This window comes from Zalophus californianus, chromosome 7 (genome assembly GCF_009762305.2).
Source record: "Zalophus californianus isolate mZalCal1 chromosome 7, mZalCal1.pri.v2, whole genome shotgun sequence".
Classification (NCBI taxonomy): domain Eukaryota; kingdom Metazoa; phylum Chordata; class Mammalia; order Carnivora; family Otariidae; genus Zalophus; species Zalophus californianus.
Window position 1 is genome coordinate 28,155,471 of NC_045601.1, and position 19,395 is coordinate 28,174,865.

The 19,395-nt window shown below is 39.9% G+C and overlaps 1 protein-coding gene across 1 annotated transcript in view; it reads right to left on the reverse strand.

Moving 5' to 3' along the window:
• Positions 1-16,476, reverse strand: part of PEX7 (peroxisomal biogenesis factor 7) — an 82,946-nt gene extending 66,470 nt beyond the window's left edge. Inside the window, exons 1-3 of the mRNA XM_027603949.2 lie at positions 16,246-16,476; positions 14,676-14,733; positions 13,120-13,270 (exon numbers count right to left, since the gene is read on the reverse strand). Of these exons, the coding sequence (XP_027459750.1) occupies positions 13,120-13,270; positions 14,676-14,733; positions 16,246-16,375 (339 nt within the window). The 5' untranslated portion in view covers positions 16,376-16,476. The remainder of the gene's footprint in view (positions 1-13,119; positions 13,271-14,675; positions 14,734-16,245) is intronic.
• Positions 16,477-19,395: the final 2,919 nt, after the last annotated feature.

The following is a 19,395-nucleotide window of genomic DNA, read 5'->3' on the forward strand; positions in this document are numbered from 1 at the left end:
TTATTAAATTAAAGTAGTCCTGACACGGACCTGAGTATATATCACTAAATGTGACCAGCCAGCAGATTCTTCTGAATCTTAAAAATTCTAGCTACCATGTTTATGTAGGAAGCAGGGGTGTCTGCAGTTTGCTGTGGCTTAAGTATGGGTTACCTGTTCTCTGCTGTCTTCTACTGTGAACTATGGCTAGCCATGATGGAGTCTCAGTTTAAAAAATATCAGTAATACTGAGTCTGTCTTTGTTTAAAACTTTAGTATTTTTCTCATCACAGATTTTTTTGAATTGGGATTTTTAAAAATACTGCAGTAAGACATTATTTGACTACTGAATTTTGGGGGTCCTCCTTAATTGTGTAACTAAGGTGAGTGACTCACCCACCCTACCCTAGTCCTGGCCCTGCTGCTGTCCATATTCATGTAGAAGAGAGAAGATCAGTTGGAACACTGAAAAAACCACAATCCAGCAACGGAGAGCACCTCTTAAAGAAAGGGCAGCAAAACCCCCAGAGCTGCTGTGGCCATCTGCTAGTTATGGATGGAAAAAGACAGCCTTGAAGTAGTCATTGAAGATCCTGAAAGCTAAAGAGTTTGATTTTATCCTCTAGGCCAGGGCATGGCAAATCTCTTCTGTAAAGAGCAATAATTTGGGATTTTATGGGCCATGTGGTTTCTGTATGTCGGTCTGGGAGAGCAAAAGTAGCCAAAGGTGATACTTGATGAGTTGGCATAGCTGTGTTCCAATAAAACTTTGTTTACAAATCAGAGAGCACGCTAGGTTGCCGACTCCTGCTCTAGGCAGATGTGAACAGTCAAAAATAAGCACAATAGCAAACCTTTATTGAGCACCTACGGCATACCAGATACTGTCATAAGCATTTTACATATTTTATCTCATTAATAGATACTGTGCTAAGACCCACAAAGTTTAAATTGTCCAAATTCCTAAAGCTAGTAAGTTGCAAATCTGAATTCTGAACCTCAGTAGCCTAACTGCAGAGTCCACCCTTAGTAACTACACTAGGCTGTCTCTACATCATGCTACCTGAGGGCACTGTTGAAGTGGAATGAGCTTGGGCTGCAATATTAAGGAAATAAAAGCCTGCCCTTCATTGGCGATTCACAGGTATCACCCTCCATTAGAGCCCAGATTGATTCCATTCTTGTTTCCATGAATTATCCATATCCAAGAACTTAAAGTCCCTGTCAACTGAGTGAACTCCCATTCATCTGTCAAGACTTGGTCCCATTACATCCTCTATGGAACAAGTCTCCCCTCGACAAAACCCTCGATGCTTCCTTCCGTGCATCCCAACAGCATCTTGTACCTACTTATAATTTAACATTTACCATATTTTACTACAATTTGTGTTAAATACCTGCTAGATTCTGGGAGATCCACCATGTGAGCAAAACCATCTTGTATGTCTATGCTCACTGCAATACAATAAGCACTCAACAAATGGGAGTTAAAATAATTTCTCCAATTAAATTTATCTTCACAATCTGCATCACTAAGTAGTTATAAAGAGCTACTATTTTCATTTCAGAGGATAACTGAACAAATATAACTAAAAACTAAGATCAACATCTCAGATTCCACTGCCTCTACACATGTCCAGCATGATGTTAAGATCTGACACCTTATGACTTCTCGCCATTCAAAACTGCAAGGGCCCCTACAGGCTCAGGGAGAACCCAGCCCTAGTGAGAACAAAAGACAGGAGGGAAGATAGCTCTGCTGACAGCAGTGTTGCTGCCAGCTCTATTATCAGTCCCGCAACGACGTGCAAAACTAAGGACAGAACGCACACGGTGAGGTTAAAAACGGGACAACAGGGAAGGAAATAAAGGCAACCCAACAAATATTTTATGGTGTTTGACTGTGTTTACAATTTAGGGTACGGGTAAGTAATTAACAGTACAAGCCAGGATGTTGTTTAAAAAGAAAAAAACTATAGACCTAAGTACAAAACGGGCACCGGGATGGAAAATTCAGCTTGATGCCCAGAAGAGAGGATCTAAGCGGGGCCTTGAGGCCTGGCTAAAATGTCAACAGCAGAAAGCAGAAATGAAAACAGTGATCAGAAACTCCCCCAAAGGCATACACGGGCATAGATAGTACCCAAGGGATTAGGACTAGAGAACACTACAGGATAACACCAAGGTTTTGTGCCCAGGGACTGCTGGTGGTGGTGGCATTAACAAAATGGGAAGACTGGAGGAAAGAAGATAATGTGTAATTTTAGACCTACTGACTTTGAAGTGACAGCAAGATAGTCAAGTGGAAATGTCTAGTGGGAACGGGGTTTGGGCATTGACCTCAGGCTCTGAAAAAAAGTTTATAGCAGACAGAATGTTTGGGAGACAGTCAAAAAAGGATGAGTAGATTCCATTATCCCAACTTCAAGTTACCGCACTAGTCTATTCAACAAGTATTTATTAAGCACCTACTGTGTTAGACGAGACAGATAAAGTCCCCGCCCTCAAGGATCATAGACAGGCTCTAAATAAAAAATTTCAGATTGTGATTTTAAAGAAAAGCTACAGAGCAAAACAAACCAAGGGGAGGAGACTGGGAAACAACGACAGGGGGAAGGAGTCATTTCTTGATAGAGCGGACAGGGGAGACCCCGCTGAGCAGAGACCTGCATGTAGCAAAGACAGAACTCTACAGGGTTGAGAGGAAAGGCTTTGTCAGAAGAACAGGAAAAGACCCAGAAGCAGGAAACAGGCTTGTCACGGTTAAAGAACAGAAAGGTCTAGCAGGAGGGACAAGAACCCAAAGGAACATGGTTACAAGTTTGTATATAATTCTCTCTCTTTTTTTTAAAGATTTTATTTATTTGAGAGAGCGAGAATGAGAGATGGAGAGAGAGCACATGAGAGGGGGGAGGGTCAGAGGGAGAAGCAGACTCCCTCCTGAGCAGGGAGCCTGATGCAGGACTGGATCCCAGGACTCCAGGATCATGACCTGAGCTGAAGGCAGTCGCTTAACCAACTGAGCCACCCAGGCGCCCCATGTACATAATTCTCTTAAGAGGCTACAGCCATCGAGCCTACGCTGGCTACCACCTAGACTGCAGGGAGCATCCTTCCACTGCTCTCCCCATCCATCCTTGCTCACGTCCAATCCATGATCTGCACTACATAAACACACACGTCATTCCCCTGTAGGAAGCCCTTTGACGGTTTCATACTATGGGTCTCCTACAACTTACCATCTTCACTCAACAGTGAGATTTATCCTTGCTGCTGCTTATTACCCAAAGGTCAAAGTCATGCAAAACCGTGAATGGTTTAGGGATGCATACATATGCTGTAAAATTAAAAAAAAAAAAGAAAGAAAACAGAAATAGAAATTCAGCATTAGTGGTTACTCCTGGGAAGAAGGGCATAAAGACAAAAGGAGGGAGAATGACAGACTCAGAAAAAAAAAAGTAGATAGAAGAAAAATAGCATCTGTAAAGCAGGAGCTCCAACGGCATAAGGAATGTTTTATTTCTTAAGTCAGATGATGAATATGCAAGCATTCATTATACATTTTTACAGCTTACATATATTTCATACGTAAGAAATATATCATGGCAAATTTTTAAAAATCTTCAACACCTTTCCACTGATTTTAGCTTAACAGCCAAGATGCTAACTCTTCCAGGCATGCAGGCTCAATCCCTCCCCTTCAAGCGTGCACTTTTCCTTTGCCTCTAACCCTATTCCTCTGGCCTCTCCATCTGAATAGTTAATTCCTACTCTCCCTGCAAATATAAGGATGCCTTCTGGTCCCTTCCCCAGACAAGATCCTTTCCTCCTGTAGCACTCCATACATTCCAGCACTGATCACATTATCAAGGAGATAACCTGCAAGCTCCAGCCCCCCTCCCTAGAGAGGGACGAGGACTCCGGCAGGGCAAGGACACCATGCCTGACTTGTTCATCTTCCCCGCTAGGCCTCACACCATCCCTTGTACACAGTTGGGTTAATCAAAGTTTCTGGAATGGATGAAGGGGCGGAGAAACAAATCTGAATGAAGAGCACATCTCACATCAGTCTAGTCTGCCCCCCTTTCCCTATTCCCAATTCCTCCCCCACTCCCATTCAAACAGTGGACATGGCTTAATGGTCAGTTTAAGGATAAAAAAGAAGAGGGGTATGCAGTTATGCTTTAAAAGCAGGGTCCTCTAAAGGCCTATCTTATGTAATTACTCTTGGCAGTGGTGAAGAAAATTAATTGAGAAACTGCAAAAAGAAAAAAAAATAACCCTGAACAATATTTTGTGCTGCTTTATGAAATGTGAACCTTATCAAAACCACCATTTGAGAGGACAAATTTTATTACTGAAACCAATTCCCAAAGAGCTCATTTTTAATCTACTATAGAGCATTGCCCTTTTTAAGTTGGTCTATTTAATTAAAAATCATCAAATAAAAACTGTCCAGAATGCTCATACTTGTCTGTATCAATACAAAGGAAAGGGACCCTGACTTTTAATTACTGAGCGATTAGAAAAGGCTACATATTTCTTGTAATGTGAAACAAGTTTTTTTTTAATTTATCATTATAGAAACTTTAAAATGCACATAAAAGAAGAAATACCATAATAAATCCCCAGGTATCCATCACCTACTTTCCATAATTATCAACATTTTGCCACCTTGTTTCATCTGTCCGGTTACCAACTGACTGACTGCTGGATATTTTAACATCCGACCACTTCTGGGGCGCCCGGGTGGCTCAGTCGTTAAGTGTCTGCCTTCGGCTCGGGTCATGGTCCCAGGGTCCTGGGATCAAGCCCTGCATCGGGCTCTCCCTGCTCCGCGGGAAGCCTGCTTCTCCCTCCGCCCACTCCCCCTGCTTGTGTTCCCTCTCTCAGTGTGTCTCTCTCTGTCAAATAAATAAAATTAAAAACAAAAACAAAAACAAAAAAAATCAGACCAATTCACTCATAATTAATTAAGCAGATAAGGATGTTTTCCTTTCTTAGAGAAGCACAAGGCTATAGTCACCTAACAAGATGAATATCATCCAAAACTCAGTCCACATTCTTATTTTCCTAAGTGTCTCAAAAATGTCTTTTTACAGTTGGTTTATTTGAACCAGAAACCAAACAAAACCCACATTTTACATTTAGTTGTTGTCTCTTAGATCTAATCTAGGAAAGTCCTCCTCTCCCACCTTGCTCTTCCCACCCACCCTTCCCATGATATTTGTACTTGTTGAAGACACAGAGTTAATGGTCCTGTAGAATCTCCTATACTCTGGATTTGGCTGTTTCCTCGTGGTGTTACCATTTTCCTCTACCCTTCCCATTCCTTTAAGTTGGAAGTTAGGTCTAGAGGCTTGATTACATTCAGTTCAATTTTTTTTTTTTAGCTTCCTATTGTATTAGGTGTATAATTGCTGGTTGACCCACTTTCAGTGATCCTAAAACTATTCAGAAGATGTATCAATGTTAAATTAATGTTTTAGCATCCATGGAAAACCTTTGCCTACAGTTGTTACTTCATTTGGGGATACTCAATGGTGACTTTCTAATTATGCTATTCCTTCTGCATTTATTAGCCAGAATTCTGTTAAGGAGAAATTTTCCACATCAAGCATCTGATTATTCCACAATAAAATTCATACAAGAAAGGCAGGATAAGTGCCTTGATTCTTTATCTTACCAATTTTCAGAATGAGTCCACTGTCCTAGTAATCTTTAGTGGTGACCAGTTGTTGTTTCTTAATGATTACAATTCACGGAATGGGTGGAAATATACATATAAGTGTATGGTCTCTCTACACATTGTCTCTTCTAAACTTTTGATGTGATCCCAGTGGCCTTTCATAGTTTTCTGACACAAGAAGATGTCTTGGATTCATCTTGTATGTTTCCTCTCAGTCCTGGAATCAACTATCTCTCCAAAGATCCCAGTTCCTTCTAGTGGGAAATGGTATTTAGAGGCAGTAATCTGGGCACTAGGGATATTTACTGTGACTGAGTTGTCAATTGCTTTTTGGTCTTTATAGTCCAAAGAACCAGGACATATGTACTTTTTTAAACAGAGAAAAATAAATCATGAGTCTGTACAGATGTTTCTTTGTTGTCGTTGTTGTTTGTTTTTTTTTTAATGTACAGATATTTCTCATTCAACTTTAAAATTAAATGTCTCTTTTTAACTTCTTTATTCTCATCACTTTTCTCTTAGATAAAAATTTTTGGTTTCTGATAACATAATTACTGCTCTGCTTTAACCTACAATATGAGAGTTTTCTTTTATTTAAATTCAATTAGCCAACATAGAGTACATCATTAGTTTCAGATGTAGAGTTCTATAATTCATCAGTTGCATATAACACCCAGTGCTCATCATATCACGTCATGCCCTTCTTAACACTCATCACCCAATTACCCCATCCCCCAAACAACTCCCCTCCAGCAACCCTCAGTTTGTTTCCTAGAGTCAAGAGTCTTTCATGGTTTGTCCCTCTCTGATTACTTCCCATTCAGTTTTCCCTCCCTTCCCCTATGATCCTCTACGCTGTTTCTTATAGTCCACATATGAGTGAAAGAACATGATAACTGTCTTTCTATAATATAAGAGTTTCAAAATAACAATACTGATCTTTCTGAATGCAGTTTAAAACTTCTTTGCAATTCTTTTTGTTTGTCAGGCATATCTCATTAGGTTATGGACAATCACAATACTGTATTTTTAAAGTCACTAGAAATAATTATTTTCAATACCTGGTTATGATGCCAATTTTATATAGTACTAGATTGATTCATTTGTTTTCAATTTTTAGCAATTGCTTTTTTTCTTTTTTAATTAAATGGTGGTTTTTAATTTTGTAAAATATTTCCATTGTTCCAAGGTCAAAAGTGTAATACAAGTTATATTGGAGAAATTGTCCATCCTTGGCCCCTCTCCCCTGATTTCTTCCCTTTAAAGGTAACCACTTTTATTGGCTTTTGGATTATCTTTCCACTGGTCCTTGTGAAATATATACAGAGATAACTATATATATACATACAAATATATATACACATATACATGTGCATATAAAATATATATAAAATTGCTCCCTGTCTCACATAAAACATAAATTCGAAATATATTTAAATAGCTCTGCCAATAATTCCATAGGATAACTTCATTGGATATCAGATTGTAACTAAACTAAAAAGAATTTCTAGTTTCACATTATTTAAAATTATCAAATAAGGCTGTATCATTCTCCTACATATGTTTCTTACTAGATCTAAAGTAGGAGCCATGGCGTTCTAATTTCTAGACACGATTCACTTACCAACCTGCTCTGGAGACAAGCACAGTGTTTGAGACCCACAATGAGTATATGACAGAGAGACTACAGATATAGTGGCAGTAGTCATGCATGAAAGTCATTCTTGACCCAAAAATAGGACTATCATTTTCTCTTCCTTTAAAAAAAAAGTTTTAAAGCTTTGAGTTTACCCCTTTGCAAGGCAAATCAGATCACGCTTTTTATTAAATATTTGTTAAAATCTACATTTTGAATCTACAACCCTCGAGATATTAGACAATATACGTATTAAGGTCATTAGAACAGAATGCCTATTAAGTTAAAGTAGTGTGCATCGCTGCACAGTGAAATCATCTGGGAATCTACATAATGCTCGGCTCCAACCCCCAGACATTGTGACCTGGGTATGAAAATTTTTGAAAGGTCCTTAGGTGATTCCAGTATGTTAGAATCCAACACACACACCCTAGGTTCCAGTCACACCAGAGGACCCATGAGCGCCTGGACATGTCATGCTCTTTCACAGATCTGCACCTGTGCAGATGCTTTTCTCTACCAGAAATGTCCTCCTCCCTCTGGGCTGCCAGTGAATTCCTACTAATTGTCCAAGACTCAGCTCAAATGGCATCTCTTTTGTGCCCTCTCTGTACCTTCTAGACACTTCTTTTCAATATAATCACACTGTATTAAATGGTTTGCTAGCATGTCCCAGAACTACTACCAGAAATCAGCACCTGAGTCTTATTCATATTTGCATCTTCAATGACTAGCATATGCCTGGCACATAACACATGTACCAGTATGGACAGATCTATCTTCTTTTTTTTTGAGAAAGAGAGAATGTGAGTGTGGGAGGGGGAGAATCTTTTTTTAAGAGAGAGAGCATGAGTGGCAGGGAGGGGGAGAGGGGGAGAGAGAATCTTAAGCAGGCTCCACCTCCAGTGTGGAGCCCCACGCAGGGCTTAATCTCACAACCCTGAGATCATGACCTGAGCCAAAACCAAGAGTCAGACACTCAACTGACTGAGCCACCCAGGTGCCCCCAGATCTAGCTTTTTAAATACAAGTTAAAACTTTAAAATACTAAACAAAATAAAAAATAAAAAAAAAGTGAATGCTTTAAAAACATAAGGATTGAAAAGTGGTGAAGGATATCACATCCTGTTCATAGTAAAATCCAGAAAGACTCAATTGACACATAATTTGAAAATATTTTTCTCCATAATTACAATTTTAGGGGGAGGAAGATTTACACTTATTTTGAATTGTAATAAAAATCTTACTGCAGTAACCTACTCCAGAATTTAGGTGACTAAATACCCACAAGGAAATATATCAAGTTCAACTGTAACCTGGAAAAAAGGAAGAGAGGAGGAAGAGAGTAAGGGAAAAAGAAAAGAGATAGATCTCTTTAGCTGAGAAGTCTGTTGTGCAGTTAAACATAAATGCAATTTCTAAAGGGAACAAACTGGTGTTAAATGCATGACTCACTATCATTCTGCATTCATATTTTTATGGGCATCCATCACTATAAACTTTCCAGCTTCTATCACTATCATAGGAGTAAATAATTGATTTTTTTAAAGTAAGCAAGGTCTTAACCATATGGCACATGTTTACTACAAAATGTATAGTTAAATACATTCTCTCCACAATAAGATACTATAGTTGTACACTTACTTCAAAGATAAGTTTTCATAACCAAAAACTTCAAGTGGATCAAATCTTTTAAAAAAAAAGTTCATCAAATTGATAAGGTTACTATTTGACAATGAAGACAAATGTTAACTATTTAAAAAAAAAAAACTGTAATCAGCACACGGGAAACTAGATACTGATGTAAACATTAAATTGAGTCACTGTCACCTTGAAAGTCATTCCTAACCAACTCTCAGTAGCACCATGTTGTAAGGCATGACGTACAGAAACAAAATTCTCAGTTCACCCTCTCTTCTCCTTCTTGCTGGATCTTTTTAAAATTTTCCTATTTTTCCACTCCTAGTATATATTCAGCAGCAGGCTAAGCCACCGGCATTTAATGGGCTCAAAAGACATAATGGCCTCTGCAGGCACCAGGTAAACAAAGGAGAGAAGAATCAGATTCTTGCTTTGAGGCTAAGTTTAGAAGCTATGCACACGGATAATGTTCATGTTTTTCTTCCTTTCCATTTCACCAAGCCCTTCATTCCCCAGGCCTAAAATATATCTAGGTCTTGGATTTCTCCTTTTCACTTCAGCACCTACCCATCTGATTATCTGAAAACTGATTGTTGGACATTTTCTCAGTTACCAAGTGATGAAATGGGTAAGTGCAGGATTCCTAACTTGTTCTGTACCTTTTTAACCCTAGTATAATAAGATATAATAATAAGAGCTCTTAATTATTTAGTGTTGGCTCTGTTCTAAGTACTTACAACAACCCTAGGACATAGGCTACTATTATCCTCCTCAGTTTGCAAATGAAGAAACTAATTTTCAGGAGAAACAAGTAACTTCGCCCAAGGTCCCACAGCAGCTAAGTTACAGAGCCAGGATTCAATCCAAAGTTGATTGAAACCAAGCTACTCATCCTTATTCTATACTATTATCCATGGGAAAAAACAACCCATTGTTTGCTATTCTTGAACATGCTGGTGGGAAAAAAAATAAAAGGAAATCAGCTATGCTCGTTCACTTACTAATTTATTTAACAAATATTTATTAGCTCCTCAAAACTCTCACTTGCTCTTAAATCCTTTTCAGTGTTTCTAGTATTTGATATAAGAGACATGCTTCGAATATATGCTGTATTTCTCTCCAATGACAAAATGCCAAATATTTGGTATTTTAATACTGAGCCTTAAGTTAATCACCAGAAATTCTTTCCCTTCACAATCTCACAGCAGATGGCTTTTGCGAGTACCCTACATTCTCTATTCACCACCCTGCTTGGCATACTTTGATTTTTACTAAGGACTGTGAGAAAGACAAGTATGTTGTAGCAGAGCCAATCTCCCTTTCTTCCTTGCTCACAAAACCTTAATTCTGTCCTTCAGGGAAAAAGCTCCGTCCCTTCCTCATCCCAGGGCTGAATCTTGTTTAGGTGAAGACAGGAATGGTGGCTTGTTTCCCTCATAAGTGATACGGTTAGGACTGGGGATATGATGCTCTTCTAGCCATGGAGATGTGAAGAGGGGTCTGCTGTAGAGCTCTGAGGAAGCCTTTCCTCAAAAGGAGTCCCAAGACAGGGACGTTCACTTTTTTTGCCCTTTGCCCTTCAAAGGGGATAAGATGATACTGGGACCTATAAACAGCATATGGAGAAAACCATGCCCACTGAGGATAAAAGAGTGGAAAGGCAAGGACCGCCTGTGTATCTGATGGCACCGCCAAGCCCTGAGTAACCAAGCAGCACCCATTCCTTCTCCATACCCTTGGTTATGTGAGATAATAAACTCCGTTGAATCTACTTTTCGTTGTATTCTCTATTACATGAACAGCCACGGCATCCTAACTGACACAAGCACTTATCAAAAATTGCGTTGGAAAAGAAATTAAGGGGAAAAAAATAGCCTGAAAGAAAAAAACCCACAAAGATGTCTTCAGCTCAAAAAAACCCAGTTACGTAACTATAGAATGATATAAACCTGGCTTCAGAGCAGTTCAAAGAACAAGAGATCGAGGCGCCTTACCAGTGGATTCAAAGTAAGCCAACACTACGACATGGCCAAGGAAAATGTACAGCCAGCCATGTTATGTAATATTATTAGAACCAGAGGCTCAAGATTATGGTGGCAAAGTTTTAAAAAGCTCAGGGGCACCTGGGTGGCTCAGTCGTTAAGTGTCTGCCTTCAGCCCGGGTCATGATCCCAGGGTCCCGGGATCGAGTCCCACATCGGGCTCCCTGCTCAGCGGGAAGCCTCCTTCTCCCTCTCCCACTCCCCCTGCTTGTGATCCCTCTCTCGCTATGTCTCTCTGTCAAATAAATAAATAAAATCTTAAAAAAAAAAAAAGTTTTAAAAAGCTCAGCACTGATCATCACATTTCTAGAATAAATAATGTATGCAATGCCAGAAATGACCATGAAAAAGGGGAGTATGCAAAGGAATTTACCAAGAGGGTAAAAGATAGAGAGACCATGTAATCTGAAGATAGGCTGAAAGAATTACAGATGCATAGTCTGGAAGAGGAAAGACTAAAAGGGGTCATGGTGACTATTTTCAAGGGTTCCCTGGAAAAGGGGTGCTGGACTCATTCTCATCACTTCAGAGAAAAGGCATTAGAAACAACAGTTGGTTGACAGGAGGTAGATTTGGACTTAAGAGAGCAATTTTCTAACCATTAGAGCAATCTAAAGTCGAATAAGTTATCTCATGAGATAGTGAGATCTACTTTCACTGAGATGAAGTAAAGGCTGAGTGACTATCATCAGGAACATTCTGGAGCAGTATTTCCCAGAGAGTAGTACACATACCACTGGTTGTACAAGAGATGATTTTAACTGGCACATACGTTTTATTTCATTCATTACATATTTAAACATACATTGCAAACTAATAAATGTACATTCTAAGTTAGCCATCAATTCCATGGCTTCCTAAATATAACTGTTTTAGGATAAGTGAAATAACAATGTAAAGATCATTTAAAAAATATATTAGCTCAATATATCCCATTTAACATAACTAGATATATTATTTTATGACCTGTTGGTTATAGTCCTAGAATTTATAAGACAATACAAAGCACTAAAGATTTTAAAAAAAAGAAAAAAAACTTTTGAGAGGAAAAATCTTAAAGCAAAAAAAAAAAAACTAAGTTAATTATAAGTAGTATTAGAAAAAAGCAAAAATCGTGAAGGTACCACAAAAATGTCCAAATTTTGGACATGCCGCTTTGTGGGGATTCTTGCATTGAACATCCTGAAACTAAAGTTTCTCCTTTACCAGAGTTGTCTTCAGTGATTCTATGAAAACATCATCATTTGTAAGTATAGTACTCAGAGAGAGGCTTCACCATAAAACAGAGGAACTAAGATTTTCCATTATTTTCAGTCACAATCTTAGAGATAGTCATTTTTAATAGCTTTGGCTATACAATGATTTCTTGAATCCTCGCATGAGTAATCTTTTTATCACAAAAGACTAACATTCTTGCATCTAATAAAGCATTCACTGGAGGCCTTCTACGGTCCAGACACTGTGGCAGACACAAGTCTTAACGTAAATGTGCAAGTTTTCACTTGAAGGATCTACTGCTACCTTGAGGAAAATTTTTAAACATTTAAGGTAAAACACCAAAAGGCATTGTTCTTACCATCACGTTCATTAAAAATATATATGGTAGTTCTATATGATTGAAAACCAAACTATTTTCTATGCTACCCATATATATACACACAGAACCTACACACATGAACTGGCTTAAGATTTCAAATCTTTTCAGTAAGCGCTCATAATCAGTATTTGATGCTCTTGCTCCAGTATATTCTGAAAATCCTTAGGAATCTTACTGAAGCCCTAGAGGCAATCTTGTGAAGTCTTTGTGAAAAGGCCGCCTACTCCTATCTTCAGTCTGTCGGGGGGGGCATATCCTCCAGCGGGAAGAAAGTGACGGGCCTCTCCGGAGGAAATGGTGCCACAGCATACTTATACTACTGGAGGCGTCCTCGCAGACTAATGAGAAGCCTGACCTTTTCTTCTTTCCTAGCCCCTCAGGCCAAGATGTACGTTATGTTTCAATAATCCTATAATAAATAGCATCTAACATGCATGAGAAATACCAAAGCTTAAACTTCTTGTCCCCATGTATCCATCCCCAAGTGGATTTCATCCAAAGAAAAACAATGGGCCCAGGAAGACTGCCTTCATACCTCCTGAGTGTGTTCCTTGTAGACTTGCAGGGGCCCGGCAGCCTTGGCGGTGTCCCAGAGCTGCAGCGAGCCATCGCCACTACAAGTGACCAGGACGTGTTCGTTGTTCTCACTCCAGGTCACGTCAAACAAACCATCGTTCCAGTCAAAGCTACACCAGGGAAAGTGAAACAGAACATCTGGTTACCCAGGCAGCCGAACATAAAATAACAATCATAATTTTATAGCTTTTCTTCAAGTTTATCACATACTTTAACACACCTTATGTCACAGAGTCTTCACGACTATGGAAGGTAAGTAGAGCAAGCACTTGACAGATGCAGAAATGCATTCACAGAGGTGAAAAGAACAGCCCAGGGCGCCTGGGTGGTTCAGTCGGTTAAGTGTCTGCCTTTGGCTCATGTCATGATCCCAGGGTCCTGGGATGGAGTCCCACATCAGGCTCCCTGGTCAGTGGGGAGTCTGCTTCTCCCTCTGTCCCACCCCCCCACTTATGCTCACTCTCTCTTTCTCTCTCACTCTCTCTCTAGCAAAAATAAATAAAATCTTTAAAAAACATATTAATAGGGACGCCTGGGTGGCCCAGTCAGTTCGACGTCTGCCTTCCACTCAGGTCATGATCCCAGGGTCCTGGGATCGAGTCCCACATCGGGTTCCCTGCTCCACGGGGAGCCTGCTTCTCCTTCTGCCTCTGCACCTCTCTCTCTCTGTCTCTCATGAATGGATAAATAAAATCTTAAATAAAATAAAATTAATTAAATTAAATTAAAATAAAATAAAAAATAAAATAAAATAAAATAAAAAATAAAATAAATAAAATAAAATAAAATAAAATAAAAAACATATTAATAAAAAAGAGAAAAGAACAGCCCAGGTCATACATATGCCAGAAAACTGCAGAGCTAGATTAAAATTAGGTCTCCCATCTAGAAATTTGGCACGATTTACGTGAGGGAGTGCTGCCATACCTGGGTGCTCCCTGGTTTTTGTGGTCCACAGGAGGGAGCAGCAAGCACTTCACAATACTAATTTAGACCAATGATTTCAACTTTCCACATAAAACTTTCACCTGAGCTGTGAGCAGGTAGTTATCTTCTGACAGGATTTCCTTTCCTTTCTCCGACATTGACTAACCCTGATGGAGGTGTTACTAAGTCCAACAGTCAAGACAGTCATAGAAAGGAGAAAGGGCAAGAAGTGCTAGGTAACTGACAAAATGGATAATCAGCTCCTGAATGAGTAAAACTATGTGAAGAAGACAGCAAAGTTAGAAACGTCCCACAGTACACTAACCAGTTTACATTTTTTTTTTATGTTTAAGCTTTATAGTGTATAACTGGATACTAAGAGACAAAGACTTCAGAAGAAAACTGATATAATCACAACTTACTGGCAAAAATATGTTCTCTACCATGCAAATGCTGAAGTTTCTTTTCTATTGCAAATTTAAAAAGTAAAAATTCTTCTACTCATCGAAAAGATTCAAAATCTAATTATATTAAGGCTTTAATAGCAACAGAGAATACATGTAAGTTTAATCATTAGAGCCACCTTACCTTCTAAAAAGTCTAAGCCCAGATTCATTTTGATCCAATATTAGAAGGGTCCCACAGCCTAAGGAAAAAAAAATTCAAGGTCATGCTGTTGAACTTGCCAGGGGAGCATCTAAGGTCAAAGGGGATTGAGCACTGAGTACCTAATTTTACTACCACAAATTCCTCCCTAAAGTTATTGAGACCTTGTATACAAAATGATCAGGATTGTGCTCTCACAATTTCTCTTTCTATATTGCACCTCAACCATGAAATATTAAACTTATCTCACCTACATTTGGGATCCAGACACAGCTCTAACAGAAGGGAGAGGTATTTGAATTTGTATTCTGTGGCCAGGCAGGGTGCCCAGGCACATAAACCTCCCATGTATGTGTCATCATCCCTATTTACACGTAAGAAACCTTTGGCCTCCAGACCCCAGAAACTCTGCTCCTTCTACTCCATTAAACTGCCTCACCAATAAACCTAAAATATATTCAAAATAGGATCTTAAAACAAAATACCTGGTACCACATACTAGGAGGTAAAGTGCTGAATACAATATATCAGTTATCTACCAAAAATGAATTATTTTACTAAGGGACAAGCATATTTTAAAAGTTGTACTTGTTATATGGACTAAGGGAGGAAAAACGCTCTATTTAAACGAGTGATTTTTTTAAAAAAATACCAACTCTTTGTAAGTTTTTACAAAAGATTTAATTTAAAATATCAAACTCATGAGTCTCAACCTAACTAATGGGCAAGTATTGTAAATCTGAATGTGCAAATGCAAGCAATAAGAGCTAAGTGGTGAGAACATAAGTAAATATTTCTCGCCCTCTGAGGTTTAGAAACCACATCATTTTTTTTTTCGGCTATAGGACCAAAAAAAAAAAAACCTACTATCAAAATCCGATATTATGCAGTGACGTATTTCACAGAGCTTCAGTGCGTAAATAATAGGATACAAATTAAAAGTTAAAAGTTTATGACTGGAACCCCGCCTTTCAATCTAGTCCTTGAAAAGAGACAGTGACCTTGAACCTCCAGCAACTACTTGCAAAAGTGTGTATTCTTCCAGAGACAACAGAAGTAGGGGCGGAACTTGGATCAATTGTCGGGAGACTCCAAGCGTCCGCTGAGGGCCATCCTTCTTACGGACAGAGAGCCTGGATGCAGACTGTGGGGGTGGGGGACCCATTAGCTGGTACTGGGGGGTGACCCTGCAGACCGCCGCCTTCCAAGTACTGGCAGGAGGGGTCACAGCCGCTAAGCCGAGGTGGCGTGTGCCTGGAGGTGGGGGTAGGGGGTCCGGTGGCGGTGGGGAGTCGGTGCACTAAGGAATAAGGACACGAGCCAGTAGGCACCTCCTACGTGCTACTTCCACACTGTAACTGGAAAAAAACCACTGACTCGGTCTCCAGTCCCACTCCGGACAAAGAAGGAAGCGGCAACTGGCTCGTTCCTAGGCTCCCCCTGGTGTTCATTTGTGGCACTGCCTACTGTCGGAAGTGTTTTCCGACCGCACGGTGAAGCTGGGGCTCGACGGGAACCCGCCCCCGCCCCCGCCCAGGCGGTGCGGCCTCACCCGCAATGCCGTAGTGCTGGGCTGCGGCGCAGGCCAGCCGGCCCGGCAGGTACGGGGAGAACTCGGCCGCGTAGCCGTGGCGGCCCGGCACCCGCAGCGTCCGCACCGCTCCGCCGCGCGCCCCGCTCATCCCGCCCGCCGCGTCCGGGCCTCGCTGCCCTGGCGCCGCCACAGCCGCTCCGAGTCGGAAGCGCACCGTCCCGACTCGCCAAGTTAGAGACCCCGGAATACGAGGCGGAAGTGAGGACACCAGGAGCCCGGAATGCTAGATTTCGATTGGTCCGCAAAGGAAAGGACTTTGACTCCGACGGAGTCCATTTTTGTTTGGGGCAAAACAAAGAGATTTGCGCCACCTATCCTGAACTAGGCATGGCGAGGCCGTGATTCTAGGGTTAGGTGATGATTCTGACAACTTCTGTTTTTGCGCATCAGCCTTCACTGCGGAGTTTTTTGTGTTTTATTAGTTCATTGAGGTTTTGGAAGACTGGCATCAGGAAGTGTTTCTGACGATTACAAAGTAAGACAAGCTACAGCAACTCTGAAACCAAGCAGCGAGCAAAAAGACAATTGAGTGCTGTGTTGTCCAAGGTAACTTGAAGCAATATTAAATCAGGCAGGAGTGAAGCTTAGGAAAAAAAGGTATCAGAAGCAAATAACTTTTTAAAAAAATTCTCACTACGTATGTTGTAAAGTAACTAATGCTCAGATGCGGGGCTAGTTAAAATTAAAGCTCATTCATTCATTCAAACATTTACCAAGCATGTACTATTCAAACGTTTACCAAGCATGTACTATGCAGAAGGTGACTATATATAATTTATTTGCCAAACATGACACTTCTGAGAGTGAAAGAGAGTGCAGTTAATAATGAAGCCAGGTAAACTGGCACAAACCTTGTCGTACGGTCAGCTTAACTGTGCACCAAGTACAGTTTTAGGTACTTGGGATTCAAAAGCAGTAAGATGTAGTCCATGCCCTCAAGAGATTGTCTAACTTGTCAACAATTAACTGTGATCAAAATACTGTAGGTGCTATTAGAAATATATACAGGTATTTTTAAAAGAAGTTGTCAGTGCTGGAGGAAAAGCTTCAGAAAGAAGGTAATGTTTGAGATGAGTAAATGATGAGGTTTTCTTTAAATAGACAAGGAGATGGAGGACATTGTAGGATCAGGAATAACATGAGCAACCCAAGAGATGTAAAAAAAGAAAAAGAAAAAAAGCATGATCCATAGGAGATTGTAGCAGCCAGGACTCAGCCTGGCCAGATAGAAGGGGTATAGTGAAGACTATTGGGTGAAGAGACTAGAGTGTTGTACTGGGGCTGAATCATGACGAGTCTTGTGTGCTATACCAATGGAATTGGATTTCTACTGTAATTTAAACAAGGGGAACCATCAGAGTTTTCCAATGTGATAAATGTTCATTCTAAAAGATCTTCTGCATCAAAAAGTTTCCTGGATAAATTTCCAGAGTATTACTCTAAGTAACAAATGTCAACCCCAAAAGCTTCCATACTGTACTATTTCATTTATATAACATTCTTGAAATGTTATATACATTATAGAAGTGGAGAACAGTTAGTGGTTGCCAGGGGTTACAGATGAGTGTAAATGGTTGGCCATAAAAGAGTAACATGAGGACTTCTTTGGGTGGTGAAAAAGTTCTGTATATTGACTGTCAATGTTAATACCCTGGTTGTAATATTATACTATGGTTTTTCAATATATTACCATTGGAGGAAACTGAGTGAAGGGTACACGGGAGCTTACTGTCCTATTCCTTATAACTGCAACTGACTCTGAAATAATCTCAAAATAAAAGGTTTAATAAAAAAATAATAAAAAATCTGGCAACACTAATTGGGAGGACAGAGATCAGAGATAGGGAGGCCAGTTAAAGGACTTTAGCATTTGTTCAAGCAAAAGATTATGGTAATGGGAGTGAAAAATAGAGTCAGATGAAACTTTTAAGGCAATAACTTATAATAAATGATACACAAGGAACAGGGAGGTGTCAAAATGATTCCCAAATTTCTGACTTAGGTGCCTGGGTTGATACAAGGACTCATCACTGAAATAAGGACCATGGGAGGAGAAACCGGTATGGAAAGAAAATGAGCTCCAGTTTTAATACATTGAATGTGAATTTCTTATGAACTGTCGGACATTCCAGTCAGAGATTAAGGCAAGAGTTCTGTTTGCGTGTAAAAAATACATAAGTCATGGAAAGAATTGTCCTCACTCAGGAAAAGAGTTCTATGAAAAGAGAAAAGGGCCAAAGACAGAACCTTGGGGAAAACATGCATATGTAAGAGTTGGCAGAGGAAGAGGAGTTAGGGAAGGATAGGGGGAGACACACAGATGGGTCCTATTAGTTAATTAATCAGTTTGTTCAGAACTACAACTCGGGTTAGGAGGGTTTGCACACTGCACATACCCTCTAGTGTATATGTTTCATTGTTTTCATGTCCTTTGCCCTTGTATGAACCTAAGATCCCAAGATAGTGGATGTCACTTCACTCTCACCTCCCATATGCTGTGTTTTTGAAAGTGGCACAAGATGGCTTGTGAGCTCCTGGATCGGTGTCAACATGGAGGCTGCAGTCGCTTACTTTATCAGACACAGACAACTTAAATTCCAATTTAAACTACATCATCTTGACCAAATAAACACAGAGTGGGAGCCCTCACATTCTTTAAACTCACGGTCACAGAGAAAGACCAGAGATCCAGACAGCTAGTCAGCCATGAGTGTCTACACCTGCAAACAAAAAGGAAATTAATAAGCCAGTCCCCAGACTTTCCTTTTGGAGCAGCCACTTCACATGAAAAGGTTTGGGGAAGAAGCACCAAATGTGACCATCTTATTTAGTGTTTTAAGCACAGTGACGTCTTCGACATTAGTTGGAATTAAATAAATACCTGTAAGCTTAAGACAAGTTTTAATTTCATTTAAAGATGTTACATCATGACAGGGCCTGGAAAACCTTCCTCCGCCAGAAAGTAAAGAAGTGCACGAAAAGATTATAAAGACTGTAGAAAGGTTATATAAACCCGCCAGAGGGGGCTTTTCCTGGGCATATATGGGCCAGTTAAAATATTGCTTGTTACAGATTATAACCTAGTGAATAAAATAAGAATCTAAGAAA